Below are 23617 nucleotides of genomic sequence, written 5' to 3' on the forward strand. Positions count from 1 at the left end.
GCTACTGCAATTTGCTTTGCAGATCAATAAAGTAATCATTCATTAAATCAATCAATCAATCAAAATCTATTCCTATGGATTCTTGGCAGTAATGAAGAACAAAAAACAAGTATTTGTATGGGATCCCTAATACATTTTCAAAACCTGGTTTTCAGAACTCACAACATTTTCTATTTTTTGGGAGAGTTGTTTTGAATACTTTATGTACTTTAACCATTTCAATTCATACTAATTTCTGTGCATATTTTACCAATAAATAATAGACATTTTGCATGACAGTGTAAAAGAACAGGTATGCATGAGTGTCTTTGAATGAGGTTTCTTCTCACTACTGCTGAAAAACTGCAACCTCTGCTATGTGGTACTGTTTTCAGCATGAGTAGTAGAGATAAACATGGAGCATAGTGTGACTCTGTACATTGTACAGTAATAATTCACTGCTGCCTGGTATAGAAAGAAGTCTGTGACTGCACATGTGTTGATGAGGACGGGTGCTAGTCTGTGGCTCTCCTTGGCCATAGAAAGGGTTGTGTAAGCGACAGGGGAATTGTATTGAGGAAATGAAAATTACAAAAGTGGAGGAACAAAGGGGGAGAAAGCAAAGAGGAAATACAATTTAAGACTTACAAGTAGATGAAACAAAACCAAATATATATATATATATATACAGTATATTGAACGTTTCACAAAGAACATGCTATATTACTGCTTTACCTACAGATGGCGCCAGAATTTCCCACTACTTTATTGGACTGGCACGATTTGCTAATCTCCTTCACTCAAATTCTAAATTCTAAAACTGTTTTGCCATCAAAGTTAGCATGACGTTATTTCATTTTTTATGAATGTAATGTTTTTATTTTGCTTAAGAATGATATTCAATGATAACCATCATAGTTGTTGAGGCTGTGTTGTGTGTTTAGCAATCATTCGGTAAAGTGTCTCTCTATCCCTACCAATAAACTTTCACCTGCGACCACAACACTGCCTCTTGACATATTGAACCATATTCCATTTGTTTGTGGCTACCTGCCACCACAGAATGTGAAAGCTTTGTCTGCCTGTTGCTTTAAAATCTCACATATTAGAGTGCTAGTTCACTGTAAGTTACCCACCAATACTCTGTTAATAACTAATATTAACTGTTAATAATAATAATAATAATAATAATAATAAGATTTAGTCACCTCAAAAACAAGCTTCTTTTTATCTTAGGGCCAGTGGTAGCTAAGTGGGTAAAGCTTTGGGCTATAAATCAGAAGATTGTTGATTTAAATCAAGGCTCTGCTATGCAGCCACTTTTTGGCACTTAAGCAAGGCCCTTAAATGCTTCAGGGACCCTGTACAATGGCTGAACCTGCACTCTCTAACCCCAGCTTCCAAATAAGCTGGAATATGCAGAAACATAATTTCAATGTACTGTACACTTGTAAACGTATATATAACAAATAGCATTTCTCTTCATATGTGGTGTTTCTGTCATTTTGTCCATTTGCACTGTACACTTATATATGTGACAAATAAAAGCATTCCTCTTCCTATGTGGTGTTTCGGTCATTTTGTCCATTTGCACTGTACACTTGTGTATGTATATATGACAAATTAAGGCATTCCTCTTCCTATGTGTGTTTTTGTCATTTTGTCAATTTGTACTGTACACTTGTGTATGTACAGTATGTATATGACAAATGAAGGCGTTCCTGTTCTTATGTGGTGTTTCTCTCATTTTGTCCATTTGTCTACTTGATATACTGTATATAGGTGAATTGAAGATACAAAATTGTCCATGACTGTGTTTGACATTAAACTTGTGAACTGATGCATCTTGTGTAACCAGTAACCAGTACCGTTTCTGTCACGAATGTAACCAAAGAGTGTAAAACATGACGTTAAAATTCTAATAAATAAATAAATAAGTAAATCCTATGTTGTGCTTCTGTCATTTTGTCCATTTGCACGTATACTACACTTACACTCCAGCACGGCAGATGGCGCTATCATTTACACAAAGCCATAAAGAGCCATCTATAGAAGAGTTTTCCTTTTAGTGCCCACGCCTGTACTATAAACACATGGATTAATAACAGACGAGAAGAACTGACTGAAAATGCGTATAGAGAAGTGTTATTTCTGCTCCGGGCCCATCTATCCCGGTCACGGAATGATATTTGTTCGGAATGACTGCAAGGTAACGATTGAATTGTTTCTTTTGAATTCAGCAACATGACGGATCGTCGACCATGTGACGCTTAGCGTGCTAGGTTATGTCCCAAATCACATGTTAACGATTTTGCACTTATATTATGTTGTATAGGTACTATTGTAACGTCGAGTTTGTGTTATTATTTACTGTTGTTGTATTTAGAACGTGTATGTTTGAGCGATTCCTTTTTAGTACGTGTTTTGATATATCAGGCCCAGGTTGGCTGTTAAATATCCAGCATCAAGGTCTCCTCTAGCTACCTCACACATGTTAATAGAAAAAAACGTCTAGTTTCTTTATCTTTCATTTTTTGCTTAAATATCACAGCTGTACATTAAGTCATAATCTAAGTAAATATAGAAAATGAAGAGGCTATTTGACTGACATCATGAACAGTGTACAGATCTATAGTTTACTGTAATGCTTTCAATCATCTGTACATGATTTCATCCTAAACAACTCATAAAATACTATAAACTGTGGATTATAAACGAGCCACACTTTTTATTTATTTTACAGTAGTATTCTTCCTTAGTACAACAGATAAATCAACACAGAAATACAGAACATGCCTTTGAGGCTAAAAACCGTTTATCTATACTTCAGATTTCAGAATTTGTACACATTCACTGTTAATTAATACATCATTTTTAAATGAGAATTATGAAACTGTAGAAGGAATTGTGCAAAACTTGAAATGAAGCCTAAGTAAATGGAGCAAACAAAACAAACAGCAAGTCAGACTCAGCTCTACATTCCTCCAATTTACCCAATCCAGTAATATAACCCATTTATTACGAGACTCTTATTTTATATCTGCATGTTTTCTTTATGACCTTTCTCATAGCACTCCAACTTAAATCATTAATAACTGTAAAACAACATTTTAATTTCTTTTCCCCCCAAATCATTTCTTACAAAGTGTAAGTCATGTTCTTGACACTTCCCTCTCAGCATTTGTACCAAAAATCACTAAAATGTGCAGTCCAGGCAAACAATACAACTCGTACTAAAGGTATACATAGATCCATTCATTAACCTTAATTCATAATAGTACGACACTGTTACTATGAACTAATTAGGACAGTTGCAATTAATGTTAATTATTCTATCATTAACCAATGAATATTGAGACTGTAAAGGCCTCTGGATTAAATTCTGGGGTTTCTTTCAGGTTTGCTAGTGGGGCATAAGTTTGATACTGGGAATGTTTTTATTTATTTATTATTATAAAAAAAATAGATATTGTCATCAGATCCCTAAGCTGTTTTCTTCTGTTTAATGTTAATAATACCAGCTAACTGATAATGTAATTGTTTTTACATTGGAGCACAGTTGCTGGCGTAACAGTAACCATTATATCACACCTCTTACATATAGTCATTTAATAAATAATTAAAGTAAAATATTAGCACATAGAAAGCACTTTCAGACATGAAATGTAATGTCATTTTTAAAAGCTTTTTTGTAAGAATGTAGACTTTAAAACAGTACATGTTAATAGACATGTTGTTTTTTATTTACTAATATGTAACCATGTAACTAAAATGAACTGGAATGAGATTACGCCTTATAAAAATAAGTGTAATAAAGTAATAAAGCATCAAACTGTGCACATTACACTGCAGCTTTTAATTTGCATGTGATGCTGTTTTTGTTGTAGGCATTTAAATTTTGCAGATCAAAATGTCACAGAAATTTCAAGAAGAAGCGCAATCCAAGAAAGACCAGATGGACTAAAGCATTCAGAAAAGCTGCCGGCAAAGAGTTGACAGTGGTATGTTGTTGTCGGCCAAGTATTGAGACCATTCAAGTATTGCTTAAAAAATAAAACTAAATGAAAGTAAAATTAAATTAACACAAAATTCATAAACTGTGTTTGCAGGATAACTCACTGGAGTTTGAAACGCGTAGAAATGTTCCAGTCAAATACCAGAGACAGTTATGGAACAAGACAGGTAACTATATAATGTTTAAGAACTTCTACACATGTGTTAAGATAAAGATAAATGTTGATGAATCTGCTTGTTTTGCTTTCTGCAGTGGAGGCCATGAAGAAGGTAGAGGCCATCAAACAGAAACGACAGGCTCGTTTCATCATCAACAGGTATGACTTTTCATTGTGGCTTTATTGTCTGAAATTATTACATTATTATTGTTTATTTAAAATGTTAGTGAAGCAAAACAAGATTTATTTATTGAAGGGCACATTAGGTGTATCATGGTGTATTTTAAACACTGTATGTTTAACTTTTAATTTTGACTCCATTGTACAAGGTTGAAAAAGGGCAAAGATCTAGAGAAGGCAGAGGCTATCAATGAAGTCAAGAAAAACATCCATCTTATCAAAGCACCAAATGCGGGTAAGTTCACTACTGCGTGCTTAGTGACAAACTAATCCTACTATTTGTCACCAGGCAAGGCATCTGCATTTTCATAATCTTTAAGTGTCCCTGAACACACCTTTTAAAGCATTAAAACTCATGGAAAATTATTAGTATGTTTCACCTTTAAAACAGAAATGTATAAACCTCTTTACCCTGCTTAAAACTGTCAGAATTTATAAGAAACTCTTCATGTCCTGCAAACTTCATAAGGCCTGAATGTCTGATATAATATTAAGCATATTAGTTTTGACTAACACATTCTACTGTACTTACCAGGGGGTAAAGTGCGCTATCCACCCTGTTAATAGTAATAATATACCATAATAATGACTTGCCAGTTTTGACATTATATTAGCTAAGATGCTAAAAGCCCAGAAACAATTTCAGCATCACAGACACATTTTAATTTGCATTATTAAGTGATCAGTGAAGTGCTTAGTAATGTACTTAAAGCCAAACATCAAAATATACTGTAATACCTGTATATATACTGTAATAAAACTATGAATTAGTGTGGATGTCATTACCAGGTTGGCATAGTTGTCAAATGTAGCCCATCATTAGCATAGCAGTCTTTAGGTTCGATGTTTTAACCTTTTTAAAAAGACTTTAGTTGAAGGGCATTTTACCCTGACTGTGTTAAATACAGCATGGGGCAGAATTATTTAGCTATGGCTGGGTTCTAACAGAACACAAATAACAGCAGTACATACTCAGAATGCTGTTATAAATGAACAATTATTCAATTACATTTAATAACATGCACGTTTTAGATGCTGCACATGCTTTTAAACTGGTAAATGGCATTGATAAGACATGATAATTCTGTGTGTTTTTAATATTCAGATCGTTTGTACTGAAACAATTCTGAATTGAAGCCTTAGAGGCCTTCCTGGAATGTACCTGTTGTTTTGTTGTCATGTATTTACTTGTTTTCCTTTACTGCAGGACAAGCCAAACAGCTGGAGGAGAAGATGGTACAAAAACTGGCAGAAGACGTGGAAATGAATGATTAAATGTTTTACCGGCAGTTGACTTTTCTTATAATGTTCTAAAAAAACACCTTTTAGTCCTAAATAAAAACCCAAGAGAGAGTATTCCCAAACCTGCATCTGTGCAGCTTGTTTATGGGAATCTGGACAACGTGAAAATGTGTAATTAATTGCTGAAGCAAATCTGAAGGTTTGCCCCGATGCACCACTTGGTTATATTTAGTGTTTGCCAGAAAACTGTTTAGCTTTTATTAACTGTTAGCTACAATATTTGTTTTTGCAGGGCCCTGTACTGTTGCTCTGCCCTTTTGAGGCATCTTATAAATCCTGTAAAATCTGTTTAAACATAATCTTTGTATTAAAATACCATTTTGGTTGGTATGTTTAATGTTGTCGGCTTTCCTTTAAGCATTTAAATACAGTATAATAAACACAGATTAGTGATGTAAGAACAAATCTTTATTTTCAAACTAAACATTAAGTGTAAGCTTATGGACTGATTATTAACGCTTGTTACCAGCCATTAGCTATTTAAACTGTCATTTGCATAAGTTGGTCATAATAAAAGTGAAAGTAAGTGTTGGCACCACACTTTGCTGTAAATAAAAAAAATAAAGTTGCTGAATACCAACAATGAAAGTGACACAGAGTATATTTTGTATTAGCATATTTTAATCAAAATTCATTCATTTTAAAAGTGGCATTACAAAATATAAATGTAAACTGTATTTTGTACAGTAGTCGGTAACCATTTAATATTCATAAAACAGGCTGTTTTAAAAAGGCAGATGAAAGGCCACGTGATAACAATGTTAATTTAGCAATGATGGCTTTTTACTTTCTAAAACACAGAGCAAAAGGCAGAAATACAAACCAATCCAGTTCAAGCCGGCCCTCAGAAGCTTTGCCTTGTACACCACTCGCACTCCCTCCTGCACTGTAGAAATGTTGTGCTTCAAGAGCAGGTACTGAAGATGCTGCACAGCTCCACTGTCCTGGGATTCTGGGTCAGTCCTTGTTCCAGGTTATTTCGTACTGCTTGTACAAAGTTTGACATCTTCTTTCTTTGTCCATGAGAATTTCATCCAGATACTCTTTTAAAGCTTTAGTTTTTTACGGCTCAAAAATGTCTGATGTAAATTTTCCTTTGAGTGTAAATAAATGAATTGGTAAATTTATTATGGCCTGTAAAGGACTTTCATCCTTTGAAGGTGTGTTTGTCTTGCTCACAGTTTTTTACAGTTGTAGATAAATCAGTGATAATTACTTTGAAAGTATTAAGATTGAGAGGCGACAGCCCACAGCATTGGTTTTATACACGCAGCACAAATTTTACCAGCCAAAGAAGAAGCCTCGCCTGATAAAACTAATCAACAGTTTAAAGACCAAGGCCAACTCATTAAACAACAGCGACTGTTTGGAATAAAAAACCTGCCATCACACCGGCCTTTTGTGATTACTGAAGTTGAAATGTAAAAATTAAAGTATAGCTTTACTAAAAGTTACACACAATGCACCCTCTATTCAAACCACACCATGCAATGCAATAATATTCTAACTAAAAAAAAATGAACTTGTGCTTTTTTACCAGGTTTGGGCTTGGCCTCCAGACTCTAAAGAGCTCCTGTAAAAGTCGTACATCCTCGGTAGCATTGTGAGCTCCATAGGTTTTGTGAAGGAAATGCTGGACCAGAAATGGCTGAGAATATTTCTGAAGAGAAAACATTTCTCTACTGAGCAGCAGTGTGTCCAGAAAACCTGACACCACATCAAAGAAGTTATCCAGCAGATCAAACTCTCTCAGGATTCGCAGCAGAATAGGGCAGTCAAATCGTTTACAGTTGTGACCCACCAGGATTGGCCTATTGACGGTACTAAGAAATGATATGAATGACTTCAGAGCCTCTTTGATTGGGACAGTTTCCACTGGTTGTCCGTGTAGAAGCAGCTTTTGACCCTGTGTGGTCAAGCCTGTAACTTTAGAGGCTCCGTAATCTATGGGGCAGCGAGGAAACAGGTAGGCGTTAAAGACTCTCTTCCCACAGATAGCTGACAGCTGGCATATATCACATGAAGAGGTGTCTGCAAAGAAATGCACATTTAGAGAACTATTTCTTTCATACAGCCTATTGCATCATAATTTTGTATACTCTGCATTTAAAACTATATAAAATATGCAAACCCTATTTTCATGTAAGTTCGTTAATTTGTTCAAACCTTTCATTAAATGACACACATACAAATAGATTTCCAATGTTTTTACTGAGCAACTTATATTGTAAATATAAACATATTTAGAACTGGATGCCTTAAACACGATAAATCAAGATAAGACAGTGATGTTGACCACGTGATGATGTCAATTACATAAAGGTTTAAGAGAAGGAATTAAATACATATTCTTTTTATTGCTTTTGTTTCAACCCAAAATATTCCAACTTTCAGGACATGGGGTTTGTTTGTTTTTTATTAATGATTCTGTCTAAATATGACATCTAAGGTGTAATATGTCTTCTTAATGGAAAAGATTTCCTTTAGTTTAATTTTTGCAGAAGTTATACATGAACCAGTCATATTATAAAGTGCCTGGAAAACTATGAAAATGTATAAAATAACCAGCACTTTGTTTTATCTACTGTGTTACTTGATAAAATGGGCGGAATGTGGGCTCAGTAGGTAGCACTGTCCTGGGTTCGATTCCCAGTTGGAGCTGTCCAGGTCCTTTCTGTATGGAGTTTGCAAGTTCTCCCCTGTCTGCATGGGTTTTTTCCAGGAGCTCCCATTTCCACCCACAGTCCAAAGACATGCAGTCAGGTTAACTAGAGATACAAGATTGCCTGTAACAGTGTTTGGCACTGAACCTGAACTGATGAATCATAACCTGTAACTACCATGTCCTTTCATGAATGTTGGACAAGAAAGCTGGGTTCACAGTCAACATTCCAATTTATCATATTTGTTAAGTTTAGTTTTGATTTTTAAGTAAATAAATAAATCTAAATAAGTAAATAAATCAGCTAACATTTAAAATGTGATCACTGATCAAAAAAACATAAGATGAAATAGACACTTAAAACAGAAAAGACTGATACCACTCGCACTACCAATTGTAGTAAACATGTAATAAAACAGATTTAATAATAATTTGAAAAGAAACGAATTAAATGGATGTAAAGTAGACATACTAAGTCCTGTAGTTTCCAGATCAAAAAACACCAGAGTCTCTTCATCTTCGCGATGAGTAACACCTGCAAACAAGTCACACAACTCTTCCTCCATATTCCAGATTTACACAAAAGTGTTTCTCTAAATTCAGTTGACAGTGTTTATACAGGCTGACTTAGGTTTCTACGGAAGCGTATTGCTGCCACACAGATTAAAAAAAAGCCGTCAATATGTCGTTATAACGACATAATTTTCTTGTTATAACGACATACTGACAGCTCTTTTTTTATCTGTGTGGCAGCAATACGTTTAAAAAATGTCATTATAACGAGAAAGTATGTCGTTACAACGAGAAAGGATGTCGTTACAACGAGAAAGGATGTCGTTATAACGAGAAAGTATGTTGTTATAACGAGAAACGGATGTCGTTATAACGAGAAAATGATGTCGTTAAAACGAGAAAAGTTCATTACTTTAAATGCTGCATAGCTGACAGAAGCGTATCTGCTGATGGAGAGACAGTTTGCACACATGCATGATGCTGTAGTTTGTGTAACCTTGCAGCTTGTCGTACCGATCAAGATTCTCCTTTAGGAACAGTGCAACAATGTCTAAACTTAGTTTAATATTCAACATTTGTCTGACATTCGGCATTCCGATCTATTTCTTACACGAATGAAAATAGTCAACATACTACAAAAACAATTTTATGTTCATTTTAAGATTACGTCTATTTATCTAAAGAAAGGTTATAATGAAACCGTTTATCAAGCTCCCACTTCATCTAATGAGTTAGGAGACATTTCCTCTGCACTTATCCAGACAAATAAATCCATTCAAATCTTGTATGATTTGTATTTTTGGAAATATAATTTGTATATTTCAAATATAAATTTATTACAGAATTATAGATTTGTTTGACATTAATTCATCAAATCATACAAGATTTGAATGGATTTATTTGTCTGGATAAGTGCAGAGTTAATGTCTCCTAACTCATTAGACGAAGTGGGAGCTTGATAAACGGTTTCATTATAACCTTTCTTTAGATAAATAGACGTAATCTTAAAATTAACATAAAATTGTTTTGTAGTATGTTGACTATTTTCATTCGTGTAAGAAATCATAAAATAAGTGGGTCTTAGGTGTTTTTACAAGCACTTATTTAGATCGGAATGCCGAATGTCAGACAAATGTTGAATATTAAACTAAGTTTAGACATTGTTGTTCCTAAAGGAGAATCTTGATCGGCACGACAAGCTGCAAGGTTACACAAACTACAGCATCATGCATGTGTGCAAACTGTCTCTCCATCAGCAGATACGCTTCTGTCAGCTATGCAGCATTTAAGGTAATGAACTTTTCTCGTTATAACGACATACTGACGGCTTTTCTTTTCTGTGTGGCAGCAATACGCTTCTGTAGGTTTTACTTACTCTGATAGTCTAAAGCTACAGGACATCCATTAGAGCTAAACGCTAATCAGAATAAAAGTGACTGAATGAAAATACCAGTGGTAACAGCAGCGGTAGAAGTCAGAGAGCGGCCGAAGAGGACTCTGTGTATAAAAGTGAACGGAGACCACAGGAAACACATCTTACACAACCCAAGAAAACAACCAGACTTTTACCAGTCGTGATTAGTTTATTACCCCTCGCTTTCCTTCTTCTTCGTTTCGCTTTCGGGTCGGAAAAGCTGACAGAGACCGAGTGTTCAGCACGTGATTTCTCAATAACACAGACAAATCCAAAACGAACACCTCACTGCCTCGTGACTCTGTTTAGTCAAATACTAACGGTGCACTAAACCTCGCCCAAACCAGAATAACACACACACACACACACACACACACACTCTCTCTCTCTCTCTCTCTCTCTCTCTCTCTCTCTCTCTATCTCTCTCTCTCTTTCTCTCTCAGATTCAAGATTCAAAGTAGCTTTATTGATATGACTGTAGGAAACAATATTGCTAAAGCATTACAGCAATAATAAAATTACAAAAGAAGCAAAAGATAACAATAAAACAATAAAAGTGAATAGAGATAAAAAAAAAACAATAAAATACTTTGGTAAATTTACAGGCAGATATACAGATGATATATAACTGTATTTTATATTTGTAAGTTTACCCCCTTACAAAAACTTGAACAGTCTATAATTTTTATGGAAGGTTTATTTTAACAGAGAGAGACAGAATATCAACAAAAAATCCAGAAAAAAAACATTAAATAAAAGTTATAAATTAATTTGTATTTAATTAAGGGAAATAAGTATTTGATCCCCTACCAACCAGCAAGAATTCTGACCCCCACAGACCGGTTATGTGCCCATGAGGCTCACAAATTAGTCCTGTCCCTGTATAAAAGACTCCTGTCACAGAATCAGTTTCTTCCGTTCAAATCTCTCGACCACCATGGGCAAGACCAAAGAGCTATCAAAGGACGTCAGGGACAAGATTGTAGACCTGCACAAGGCTGGAATGGGCTACAAGACCATCAGCAAGAAGCTTGGTGAGAAAGAGACCACTGTTGGTGCGATCATTCGAAAATGGAAGAAATACAAGATCACAGTCAATCACCCTCACTCTGGAGCTCCATGCAAGATCTCACCTGGTGGGGTAAGAATGATTCTGAGAAAGGTGAGGTCAGTCCAGAATTACACGGGAGGAGCTTGTCAGTTTTTGTACCATCTTCTCCTCCAGCCGTTTGGTTTCAATTCAGAATTGTTTCAGAACAAATGATCGAAATATTAAAAACACACATCATGTCTAATCAATGCCATTTACCAGTTTAAAAACATATGCAGCATCTAAAATGTGCATGTTATTAAATGTAAATGCATAATTGTTCATTTATAACAGCATTCTGAGTATGTACTGCTGTTATTTGTGTTCTGTTAGAACCCAGCCATAGCAAAATAATTCTGCCCCGTGCTGTGTTTAACACAGTCAGGGTAAAATGCCCTTCAACTAAAGTCTTTTTAAAAAGGTTAAAACATTGAACCTAAAGACTGCTATGCTAGGTGGCGCAGCGGTAAAAAGACACGCTGCAACCAGGGCTGGATTCTGAGTACGTAGTATCAAATCCAGCTCTGCTTCACCGGTTCGAAGCTGAGTGGCTGTATGGGCAATGATTGGCTCAGTTGGGGGTGAGACAAAGAACCGGATGTGGGTCTCTCTCTGTCAGAATGCGATTACGACCTCTGCTGGCTGATTAGAGGCACCTGCACAAGAGATGAGGAAGAGGGTGTGTCTCTCCGCATGCGCCAAACTCATCAATGTGTGGGTGGCAAAAATGCATCCGGCTGCTGCTCATGTTTCGGAGGGGATATGGGTTAGCTTCGATCTCGTCGGTCAGGGCAGGGTTCGGCATGGACGGAGAGGAGGCACAATGCAAATTGAACAATTGGATGCGCTAAAAGGGGGAGAAAATAAAAAATAAAAAAGACTGCTATGCTAATGATGGGCTACATTCAGGGGCGGCTCGTTCCTTAGGGCGATCGGGCGACGCACCATCAAAGGGCGAAAGGGAAGAAATTTTTCTATCACATTTAACCAGTGTTGAACTAGCTGTGACAGTCTGTCTTGCCTCTGCATATCGTAGTCCAATCAGTGTCGAGTTGTGTTCCGTACAGTACCGCCCCTTTTGGGGCGACTTCAGTCTGACTGAAAATCGCCCCGGATTGCTCTCATAGACTCTCATGTTAAAGCTCTTTTTTTTTCGAACTGCAGGCACTGTAATGCATTTTGAATGAGTTCCGGGAGGGCACGCACTTATGTGCTTGCATCACACGTAATCGTTCCTTATTTGGAAACTAAACGTGGTGTTCCGTATTTTTATCAATGGGAGAGAAATGCTGCAGATTAGACTGAGACAGGGCGATATGTATGAAACAGAAGGAAACTGCTGCTACCGTGGGAATTAGAAAGCGTTTGGTTATTATTTTAAGTATTGTTCACTTTTAGTCTTAGTAACGCCGTGTGTGCGCAGGCATATCAGCGTAACAACCTGGTTTTACTACCGCCCTAGGCTCGAATCCGGCTTAGGGTTAAACTAAGGTAACAGAAGCAGGGCCAGCACTTTTCTCACTGCCCCCTAAGAAACGCAGTCCAGAACTGGGGCTGCATGTCAGTGTGAAGATGGATTATCAGTGTGATAGATTGTCAGTGTGAAGACAGGGCAGTTGTAGCCTAGTGGTTAAGGTACTGGACTAGTAATCCAAAGGCCGCTGGTTCAAGCCCCACCACTGCCAGGTTGCCACTGTTGGACCCTTGAGCAAGGTCCTTAACCCTCAATTGCTTAGTCAGTATACTGTCACAGTAGTGTAAATCGCTTTGGATAAAAGCATCTGGTAAATGTAATCTGGTATTTTTAAGCAATACTTGAATGGTCTCAATACTTGGCCGACAACAACATACCACTGTCAACTCTTTGCCGGCAGCTTTTCTGAATGCTTTAGTCCATTTGGTCTTTCTTGGATTGCGCTTCTTCTTGAAATTTTTGTGACATTTTGATCTGCAAAATTTAAATGCCTACAACAAAAACAGCATCACATGCAAATTAAAAGCTGCAGTGTAATGTGCACAGTTTGATGCTTTATTACTTTATTACTTATTTTTAGAAGGCGTAATCTCATTCCAGTTCATTTTAGTTACATGGTTATATATAGTAAATAAAAAACAACAATTAGGTGTACAGTGTACACTGTATGTACTGCGATATGAGCTAAATATGTGATATTTACGAGTTTTCTTGTTCTTTTCTAAAATTATGTCTATTAACATGTACTGTTTTAAACTTCAACATTCTTACAAAAAAGTTTTCAAAAATAACATTACAATTTAATGTCTGAAAGTGCGTTCTATGTGCTAATATTCCACTTTCATTATTTATTACATGACTATATATAGTGGTGTGATATAATGGTTACTGTTACGTCAGCAACTTTTACGTCAGCAACATCAAACAGAACAAAACAGCTGTGGAATTTCATAACAATTTTAAAACAAAAACATTCAACATTCCCAGTATCAAACTTATGGTGCATCAGCAAACCTGTCTGGTTGAGGCAGAAAGCCCAAAATTTTATTGTTTAGTGTTACTGCAAAAGACTTACAGGATAATCTTTTTATATTTTAATGGGATGCTACAATCTCACCAGTTATCAGTTAACCAACAAGTATATATTATCGGCTACACGAAATCTGCAAATTTTGCATCCCTAATAGTGACCACAGCTAAGCATAATATGTTAATTAGAACTGTACTAATATGATCTCATAATACTAACCTCATAATCAGTATATGGCAAACACTGTCAGTTGTTCAAAATAATATGCAAATTCATTTGTAAATGATAGAATAATAGCTGTTAATTGCAACTGTGCTAATTAGTTCAAAGTAACAGTGTTGTACTATTACGAATTAAGGTTAATGAAAACTTTAGTACGAGTTGTATTGTTTGCCTGGACTGCACATTTTAGTGATTTTTGGTACAAATGTTAAAAGGGAAGTGTCAAGAACATGACTTACACTTTGTAAGAAATGATTTGGGGTAAAAGAAATGAAAATGTTGTTTCACAATTATTAAACATTTAAGATCGAGTACTATGAGAAAGGTCATAAAGAAAACATTATGCAGATAAAATAAGAGTCTTGTAATAAATGGGTTATATTACTGGATTAGGTACATTGGAGGAATGTAAAGCTGAGTCAGACTTGCTTCTACAGTCTTTCTACAGTTTCATAATTCTCATTTAAAATGATGTATTAGTTAACAGTGAATGTGTAAAAATTCTAAAATCAGCCAGCTGTAATACAACAAAGCATAGATCAACATTTTTTTTATCCACGAAGGCATATTTTTCTTTCTGTATTGATTTATCTGCTATAGTAAGGAAGAATAATCGCTACTGTAACAGAAATAAAAAGCTCTTGTTTATGACCACAGTTTATAGTTGATTTAGAAGTGGTTTAAGAAAAAATCATGTGCAGATGATTAAATGCATTACAGTAAACTATTGTTGCTTGGTGCTCACCTTGTACAATGCACGAATATCCTACAAGTGCTCATCATCACTTCCCTCCTGACTGCTCTGTGGCAATATGTTTTAAGTCACCCTCATCACTTGCAGCCACTTGAATTTGAATGGCAGGTAGTAGCCTCCATATTTTCAACAGAGTCTCTTGCCTCCACGCAGACCATCTAACAGACATCCCAAGTCTCCCGGAAGTTCCGGAAGTCTCCCATATATACATAGCGGCTCCCTGATGCCTGCAAGTCAGATAAAATCTCTCCCGGAATCTAGAACAAGTGGCCAAAAGCACACACACACACACGCATGCAGGCGACACAGACTTTATTCCTCATTGCGTATTAAATCCGTTATCTGATATACAATCTAGTGCACTGTGTAGGGAACATAAATCAATTGTCTAATTTCAGGGACTGCTCGTTCATTAGGGCGATCGGGCGACACACCACCAAAGGGCGAAAGGGAAGAAAATTTTCTATCACATTCAACCAGTGTTAAACTAGCTGTGACTGTTCTAGACAGTCTGTCTTGCCTCTGAATATCGTAGTACAATCAGCGTCGAGCTGTGTTCCGTACAGTACTGCCCCTTTTGGGGCAACTGCAGTCTAACTGAAAATCCGGAGGGGCACGCACTTACGTGCCTGCGTCACATGTAATCGTTCCTTATTTGGAAACTAAAGGTGATGTTCCGTATTTTTATCAATGGGAGAGAAATGCTGCAGATTAGACTGAGACGGTGTATGAAACAGAAGGAAACTGCTGCTACGTGGGAATTAGAAAGTGTTTGGTTATTATTTTAAGTAGTGTTCACTTTTAATCTGAGTAACACTGTGTGTAGGGCGAAAGTTAAGTAACACAAGCAGGTCCGGCACTTTTCTCACTGCCCCCCTAAGCAACGCAGTCCAGAACCGGGGCTGCATGTCAGTGTTAAGATGGATTATGTAAAAATGTTGTTTGCACTATTGAGAAAAAATGTTACATGATGTTCTTTATGTTGTTTTGTCTACAATATGGTTCTGATTTATTATTATAAAGAATGAAAATAATAAATGTTAAACAGCCTAAATAAAACATTTTGATAATGTTCCCATGACGGTATAAGACCCGTTATATTTTTTATAGGTGCAACCCTAGCCGGCTAAACCCGCTCAGGTAAACACCCGCCATCCCATTCCCCACCCTATGCCTTCCGTCAGCCCGTCAGCCCAGGGTGTTCCTTATTTCCAGTTCTGAAAGTTGACAACCCTAATTGGAGCAGCTAGCACCTAAACTAAAATGCTGAATGACTGAATTAAATTGTTAGGGTGAGAGTTTTACTTAATTTTATGATTAATGGAAAAGCTGGTCTCTCTCCATGTTCAAAGTTATTTGTGAGGGCAAACTGACAGATGACTTAAGATGCTAATTATTTAAGCTTTACAAATTGAACGGGTCACCTTGGCCATCATCGCAACAATCTCGCCCCCCCTGAGAGATTTGGCAGGAGCCGCCACTGTCTAATTTACTGTTTAGTGCACTATGCAGGGAACATAAATTCTTTTCTAATATACAATCTAGTGCACTATGTAGGGAACATAAATCTATTATCGTTCACATGATCTAGTGCACTTTGTAGTACACATTAATGTGTTTGTGACACGAACAGTTAGCTAAGTAGCTCAGATAGCAGCTCTTAAAAGTTCTGTTATCACCCATATCCTTTGGTGTGTGTGAGAGGCTTTTTAGCTTTTTTTGGGGGTTGTCTGATCTAATGTAAAATTTCTCTAGTTTGACAAGGGCAGTGCCATTCTCCGCACATATCTTCTTCAGTTGTTCTGTTGTTCTGAACAGATTTTTTTTCAAGACATGTTTTGTCTTGAAGATAAGAAAGTGGGTAAGGATGCGTAGGTGGATACAAATGATACGGAAACTGTTCAGTAAGCGCCCCAAAGTCCGCCCTCTTCCCGTGAGTATAAAAAAAAATCTTTTTTATGTTCGATCCAATAAAAAAACTACCGACTGTATTTACTTCTTTCATGATGCTAACTATGTTTCTAATACTGTAAAAGATGGAGAAGGTGGAAGAGAATGAGGCAGATCTACATCTGGAGGAATTTGCAGATGAAAGTGAAGAACAGAAGAACTGGATGAAAAAACAAGAGCACCTGCAGGCTCAAAAGAACTTGGAGAACAACCAGGAAATCCTGTTATCACTTCACAGGATGTTTAAAACTCATGCAGAGTGCTCTGAGAATCTCCTGAGAGAGATTACTAAACTGACATACAGTGTATCACAAAAGTGAGTACACCCCTCACATTTCTGCAAATATTTCATTATATCTTTTCATGGGACAACACTATAGACATGAAACTTGGATATAACTTAGAGTAGTCAGTGTACAGCTTGTATAGCAGTGTAGATTTACTGTCTTCTGAAAATAACTCAACACACAGCCATTAATGTCTAAATAGCTGGCAACATAAGTGAGTACACCCCACAGTGAACATGTCCAAATTGTGCCCAAATGTGTCGTTGTCCCTCCCTGGTGTCATGTGTCAAGGTCCCAGGTGTAAATGGGGAGCAGGGCTGTTAAATTTGGTGTTTTGGGTACAATTCTCTCATACTGGCCACTGGATATTCAACATGGCACCTCATGGCAAAGAACTCTCTGAGGATGTGAGAAATATAATTGTTGCTCTCCACAAAGATGGCCTGAGCTATAAGAAGATTGCTAACACCCTGAAACTGAGCTACAGCATGGTGGCCAAGGTCATACAGCGGTTTTCCAGGACAGGTTCCACTCGGAACAGGCTTCGCCAGGGTCGACCAAAGAAGTTGAGTCCACGTGTTCGGCGTCATATCCAGAGGTTGGCTTTAAAAAATAGACACATGAGTGCTGCCAGCATTGCTGCAGAGGTTGAAGACGTGGGAGGTCAGCCTGTCAGTGCTCAGACCATACGCCGCACACTGCATCAACTCGGTCTGCATGGTCGTCATCCCAGAAGGAAGCTGACGCACAAGAAAGCCCGCAAACAGTTTGCTGAAGACAAGCAGTCCAAGAACATGGATTACTGGAATGCCCTGTGGTCTAATAATTTTGTTTGGCTCAGATGGTGTCCAGCATGTGTGGCGGCGCCCTGGTGAGAAGTACCAAGACAACTGTATCTTGCCTACAGTCAAGCATGGTGGTGGTAGCATCATGGTCTTGGGCTGCATGAGTGTTGCTGGCACTGGGGAGCTGCAGTTCATTGAGGGAAACATGAATTCCAACATGTACTGTGACATTCTGAAACAGAGCATGATCCCCTCCCTTCGAAAACTGACTCATGGCAGTTTTCCAACAGGATAACGACCCCAAACACAACCTCCAAGATGACAACTGCCTTGCTGAGGAAGCTGAAGGTAAAGGTAACGGACTAAACCCAATTGAGCACCTGTGGCGCATCCTCAAGTGGAAGGTGAAAGAGTTCAAGGTGTCTAACATCCACCAGCTCCGTGATGTCATCATGGAGGAGTGGAAGAGGATTCCAGTAGCAACCTGTACAGCTCTGGTGAACTCCATGCCCAGGAGGGTTAAGGCAGTGCTGGATAATAATGGTGGTCACACAAAATATTGACACTTTGGGCACAATTTGGACATGTTCACTGTGGGGTGTACTCACTTATGTTGCCAGCCATTTAGACATTAATGGCTGTGTGTTGAGTTATTTTCAGAAGACAGTAAATCTACACTGCTATACAAGTTGTACACTGACTACTCTAAGTTATATCCAAGTTTTATTTCTATAGTGTTGTCCCATGAAAAGATATAATAAAATATTTGCAGAAATGTGAGAGGTGTACTCACTTTTGTGATACACTGTATATTATTGAGGTTTGCAAACACTTTATAGAACATCATACAGTAATATAATGTTCATTCAACATTTACCAATGAATACAATTCTTATATGTCATTTTTGTCTTAGAACACACAGAAAACAAATGTTGCTGAGATGCAGTCTGCTGCTCCTCTATCAGTCAGTCAGGCCAGTGCACCAGCTCAAAAGTCTTTGCTGCCTTTCGGCACAACATCCTCTTTCTTTAGCTCGGCCAGGATCTGGCTTCCACCATTAAAAAAGCTCCAGCGTTCCCGTGTGGAGTCCAGCATGATTTCCAGTTTACAAACTGATGATGTAAAGCCATCAAAATCACCCAAGTTAGCATGGGATGATAATCAGTGCTGCAAGAACACGGAAGAGATCATGAAAACACTGCTGACTGAAAACACTGATGTGAACGATGTTGAGCTGAAAACTGTGGATGTGACAGCCACAGAGGAAGAAGCAATTGGTCCTGTGGTTGACAACATTCCAAACGAGCCACTTAACAAAAAAACACACCCTTTGGAGATGGAGCTTAATGCCAATATAGCTGAATGGTCCAAGCAAGGACGGATTAAGGATAGTCTGGGCCCCTGGGCAAAGAGTTGCCCAGGGCAAATCAACCCCCCATCCCCCCCCCCTCCAAAAACATACATAAATTAATACATTAAACAACCTGTCAATAACTAACCCTAACACAATAATCTATTTTATATAAGTCTCTTTCTACTCTTCTTTCTTGCAAAGTCATCCACTAATTCATCAAAATTAAGCTGTCTGACCAAATCTGATTCAATGGCCCGAAGTGACAGTGAGTTCAGGCGGTTTTGGCGCATCCTAATCCTGAGTTCATTCTTAATACGAGCCAGTTTGGAGAATGAACGCTCCCCTTCACAATTTGTGATAGGCACAGTCAAAAAAAGTCTAAGGTGCTATGTAGACATTTGGAAAGGTTGACTGTAAATTCAAATTTATCATGGTTTTAAGCATTTTACTAGGACATTTTTCTTTTTCTGTTGTGAATGATTTGTATTGTATCAATTCATCTGCCAGGCTCATGTTCAGATCTGAAGGATATGCTGCAGCGAGTGAGTTAGCCTTTAAAGTGAGCTCACTGTTGGACATATTGTCAGGCATGAAAAGAACATCAAATAGCTCAGTTAAGTGTGTGCATGCATTCAAACGGTGGTTGAGACAGGACACAAGTTTGTCAATGACAACATTGAAAGTTTCGATCCGAAACTTGTCCTTTCCGTTAAATGCTACACCTGGCTCTGCACTATCATCAGACATAATTTTGCGCTTCTTTGTACACTGGAGGTCATGCCTGTACTCTTGGGAGACAGCAGTGGTGACATTTAAAGCTGCCCCTTCAAACACCTCAAAGTTATCTCTCTGTGCTGCCACAAAGTCTCGTAAAGACAAGAGAAGTTGTGTAGCTGTACATATGTCAATATCATGCTTCTGCAGCTGCAGGCTTGTGGCTTGGAACCTCTGTTGTATTGTGTCCCAGAAGTATGCCATGAAGGCCATCTCCAACGTGTCCAATTTGTCACAGAGTGCAGAGGCTTCACTTCGAGTTACACATTTCTCCTCCATATCTTTAGACATATCATTCAATGCCTCTCTCAGTTGTGCATAATATTTCCAAAGAGCCTTAGTTGACTCAGCTCGTGCGCTCCATCGAGTACCTGACAGTGATTTCAGTGTGAGTTTGATATCAGTATCACGGAAAACCTTTCCCCACCTGTGTGTAGATGATGCACAAAATGTGTACATTGCCTGTACAAAGTCAAAAAAACGTCCAGCTTCTGGGCTACTGTCAACAGCATTGACACCAACTAAATTCAGTGAATGTGCTGCACAGGGGACATTACAAATCAAAGTACTTTCCCGACATGTTACTTGCATTATCATATGACTGGCCCCTACAGTTGGATAAGTCTAGGCCCAGATTCTCCACCATAGCAACGACACACTCTGCCAAACTGTCCCCACTATGGTTTTCAATAGGCTCAAAAGCTAGAAAACGCTCAACTACATGTCCGTCATTATTAACAAACCTGAAATAAAAAGTAAGTTGGTCCACATGAGCAAGGTCTGGAGTGGAGTCAACTATAACAGAGAAGTATTTTGGCTAGGGCCCAAAAGCATGGCTAGGGGCCCCAAAAGCATGGCTAGGGCCCCCAAGAGGCCCTGGGGTCAAAGTCCCTAATAGTCAGAGGATCCTTAAAATGGAGGGCCCTCGGAAATAAAAATATATTGTATCATAAATGTTGATAGGCATCGCAAAAGGTTTTGGGCCAGGGCCCCCCTGGGGCCCCCTGACCTCAAGGGCCCCTGGGCGCTGGCCCCACTGGCCCGGTCAGTAATCCAGCCATGGGTCCAAGTATGAAAAGGAGGAGAAGGTGAATTTAAAGCTTGAGATGGACGAGGCAAAGCAGAGAGAACAAAAGGAAATTGAAGAGCTAAAACTGAAAGTGAAGTTTCTGGAAAAGGAAGCCAAACGTGAAAATCAGGAGGAGAAAAAGAAGCTAAAGGATCTAAAAAAGAAAATAAAGAATGGAAAATCAAAGCTTCACCTTGAGCTGAAGGAGCTGAAAAAGAAATTGAAGATGGAGGAGAAGGAGGAGGGTAACAGGAAGAAGATGGAAAAACACACGGAGGTTGATAAGGAAGAGCAAGAAGCAGAAGACCAACAGGCCCTAAAAAGCACATTTAAAATAACCTTTAAATTCAGGAGTTGTAATGGAAGGAAGAACAGCATGTAAGTTTAAAACATTAAATCATAACACTGATGAGCTGGTAAGTAAAAAAATCTTTCTTACTGAGATGCAACTTTTACTATCATCTGCATAACGTTTTACTAATAGTTATTTTTGTGTTTTATAGGAAAGACCTTTGAGATCTAGTGAAAGACTTTCAACCTGAAGAACATGCTCAGATAATCTTCAATAAAAGAAATGCATTAAAAAACTTCTTTAACCTTTGCACCACAGACTGAACACAGGGTCCAAAGTCTATGTATAATTTATATCCCGCATTACATCTGGAAAAAATTATAATGTAAAAGAAACATCTGAGGTAGCATTATAATGTAAAACAAAACAAAACATTACGGATGAGTTTAGGTTTTATGCTTTTAAAGAATAAGTTAGGTCTTTGGACCAATGGATTAATTACACATAAAAAGGACTGTAAATTTACAAGCTGCTTGATAATTTATAGTCAAATGGATCATTTATATTATTTACATTTTATGTGTAGAAGAAACAATTCAATTAGCACATGTGTCATTTTTCCAGCTCTGGTGTGCTAGCGTATTTTACCGCTGTGCCACCTGAGCGGCAGATAATCATTTTTTAAGTCCTTTTAAATGAAAAATTACAGTAATTCAAAAAGTCTTGTTCTTTTTTTGTTTTTGTAAATTTGAAAGATTGAAGATGGGACCTAATTTATTACAGTTTTTCTGAATTGCTAAAACACTAAACCCCATTCTTGGAACACATCTATTTTCACCTAGTTTGACAGTGTTTTCATATCTGATTTAACCTTTTTGCAAAACTCTAAACACATTCTCACTGACAAACACACATTTTGCATGGTAGCACACTTTGATGCAAAATGGCACACACATGCCACAAAGGTTAAACACAACAAACACACTGTAATATTTAACACACTACAGGTAAAAACAGGTGCACACATGTGTCATATCAGTAAAAAGGGTTAAAATTAGTAGGTAAACAGGACAAAAGTCAGTTCAAATGCATGTGGCATTTCTGACCTGTATTGTGACTTTAGCAATGGAGGTAACAGTAGAAGAGGAAGAGGAAAGCGTGTGGCAGCAGAGGTGGTGGGCAAGGAGGAAGTTGAGGACAACCAAGAACAAGAGCAGTTATATCAAATACTGTATTCTGTGTAAAGCAGCATATGTATACAACGACATGAGGTCTGTCATGGTGTGTCACATTTAAACTAAAACTCATGAAGAGTTCCCATGAATGTTTATATTTGGATGAAGCTGGGTTCAGTCTCACAAATAGGTGGAGAAGAGGTCTCAACATAACTGGTCAACTTGCAATTATAGAAATGCCTGTCCATCGTGGCCATGTGACCATGTAGCCTAGCAGTTAAGGTACTGGACTAGTAAGCAGAAGGTTGTAGGTTCTGTTGGGCCCTTGAGCAAGGCCTTTAACCCTCAGTTGCTTAGACTGTATACTGTAAGTTGCTTTGGATGAAAGCGTCTGCTAAATGCTAAAAATGTAAATGTAAAATGTATGTGCAGCCATCAACGGCAATAGGGTTCTGCATCGCCATGTTACATTAGGGCCCTACAACACAGAACATCTAACATTTCTGGATGGTCTACAAGACACTTTGCTTGGACTTGAGTGGGGGATCCTAAGCTGAGAGAGCATCCTGTGTACGTTGTTGTTTGGGACATTGTGAGCTTTTACCATAGTCAAAATAGATTTGAGTGGTTTATCAACAATCTCTGTTTCATAAACTATGCCTTCCACCAAACTCTCTCTTTCTAAACCCGATTGAGGAATTCTTTTCAGCATGGTGGTGGAAGGTTTATGACTGAAACCCCTATACCCAGAGAAATCTAGTCCAGTCAATGGATACAGCATGTGATAACATAAAAGTGGATTCTTTTCAAGCCTGGATTCGGCATGCAAAAGGATTCTTTCCTGTTGTCTAGCTAGAAAGAGTATTTCCTGTGATGTAGATGAAGTCCTGTGGCCTGACCCAGCCCAGAGACATGATCCTGAGGCAGAATGAATGATTGACATTGCATGCTGTACAGTATGTGCACATACTAATAAATATATTGCTGTTCATACAGTGGGGGAAATAAGTATTTGATCCCCTGCTGATTTTGTAAGTTTACCCCCTTACAAAGACTTGAACAGTCTATAATTTTTATGGAAGGTTTATTTTAACAGAGAGAGACAATATAAAAAAAAAATCCAGAAAAAAAACATTAA

The 23617-nt window shown here is 37.8% G+C and overlaps 2 protein-coding genes and 1 non-coding gene across 3 annotated transcripts; 2 read left to right on the forward strand and 1 right to left on the reverse strand.

Annotated features, from left to right (window-relative positions):
* The first annotated feature begins 2035 nt into the window (after positions 1-2035).
* rsl24d1 (ribosomal L24 domain containing 1) lies at positions 2036-5970 on the forward strand. Its single transcript, XM_062993037.1, has 6 exons — positions 2036-2188; positions 3867-3980; positions 4089-4161; positions 4247-4310; positions 4481-4566; positions 5539-5970. The coding sequence occupies exons 1-6, from the start codon at positions 2108-2110 to the stop codon at positions 5604-5606; spliced, it is 486 nt and encodes a 161-aa protein (XP_062849107.1). The 5' UTR covers positions 2036-2107; the 3' UTR covers positions 5607-5970.
* A 278-nt stretch (positions 5971-6248) lies between these two features.
* LOC134311380 (protein PML-like) lies at positions 6249-10481 on the reverse strand. The gene is made up of 3 exons (XM_062993033.1): positions 10259-10481; positions 8768-8830; positions 6249-7664 (listed from the first exon to the last, which is right to left on the reverse strand). Exons 1-3 carry the CDS (start codon positions 10341-10343, stop codon positions 7141-7143), a joined length of 672 nt encoding a protein of 223 aa, XP_062849103.1. The 5' UTR covers positions 10344-10481; the 3' UTR covers positions 6249-7140.
* Positions 10482-12923: 2442 nt separating this feature from the next.
* On the forward strand, positions 12924-12997 carry trnat-agu (transfer RNA threonine (anticodon AGU)). The gene has a single exon. It is a non-coding gene; the product is annotated as a tRNA-Thr (tRNA).
* The last annotated feature ends 10620 nt before the right edge of the window (positions 12998-23617 follow it).

This window comes from Trichomycterus rosablanca, chromosome 1, assembly GCF_030014385.1.
Source record: "Trichomycterus rosablanca isolate fTriRos1 chromosome 1, fTriRos1.hap1, whole genome shotgun sequence".
Taxonomy (NCBI): Eukaryota; Metazoa; Chordata; class Actinopteri; order Siluriformes; family Trichomycteridae; genus Trichomycterus; species Trichomycterus rosablanca.

Excerpts from the sequence above, each read along its gene's own strand:
- LOC134311380 (XM_062993033.1), bottom strand. The coding sequence starts at position 10,343 with ATGTGTTTCCTGTGGTCTCCGTTCACTTTTATACACAGAGTCCTCTTC. Across the intron at positions 8,831-10,258 it reads TACCGCTGCTGTTACCACTG|GTGTTACTCATCGCGAAGAT; the intron begins GTATTTTCATTC and ends ACTTGTTTGCAG. Across the intron at positions 7,665-8,767 it reads TCTGGAAACTACAGGACTTA|ACACCTCTTCATGTGATATA; the intron begins GTATGTCTACTT and ends ATTTCTTTGCAG.
- rsl24d1 (XM_062993037.1), top strand. The coding sequence starts at position 2,108 with ATGCGTATAGAGAAGTGTTATTTCTGCTCCGGGCCCATCTATCCCGGT. Across the intron at positions 2,189-3,866 it reads TTGTTCGGAATGACTGCAAG|GCATTTAAATTTTGCAGATC; the intron begins GTAACGATTGAA and ends TTTTTGTTGTAG. Across the intron at positions 4,311-4,480 it reads GCTCGTTTCATCATCAACAG|GTTGAAAAAGGGCAAAGATC; the intron begins GTATGACTTTTC and ends CCATTGTACAAG.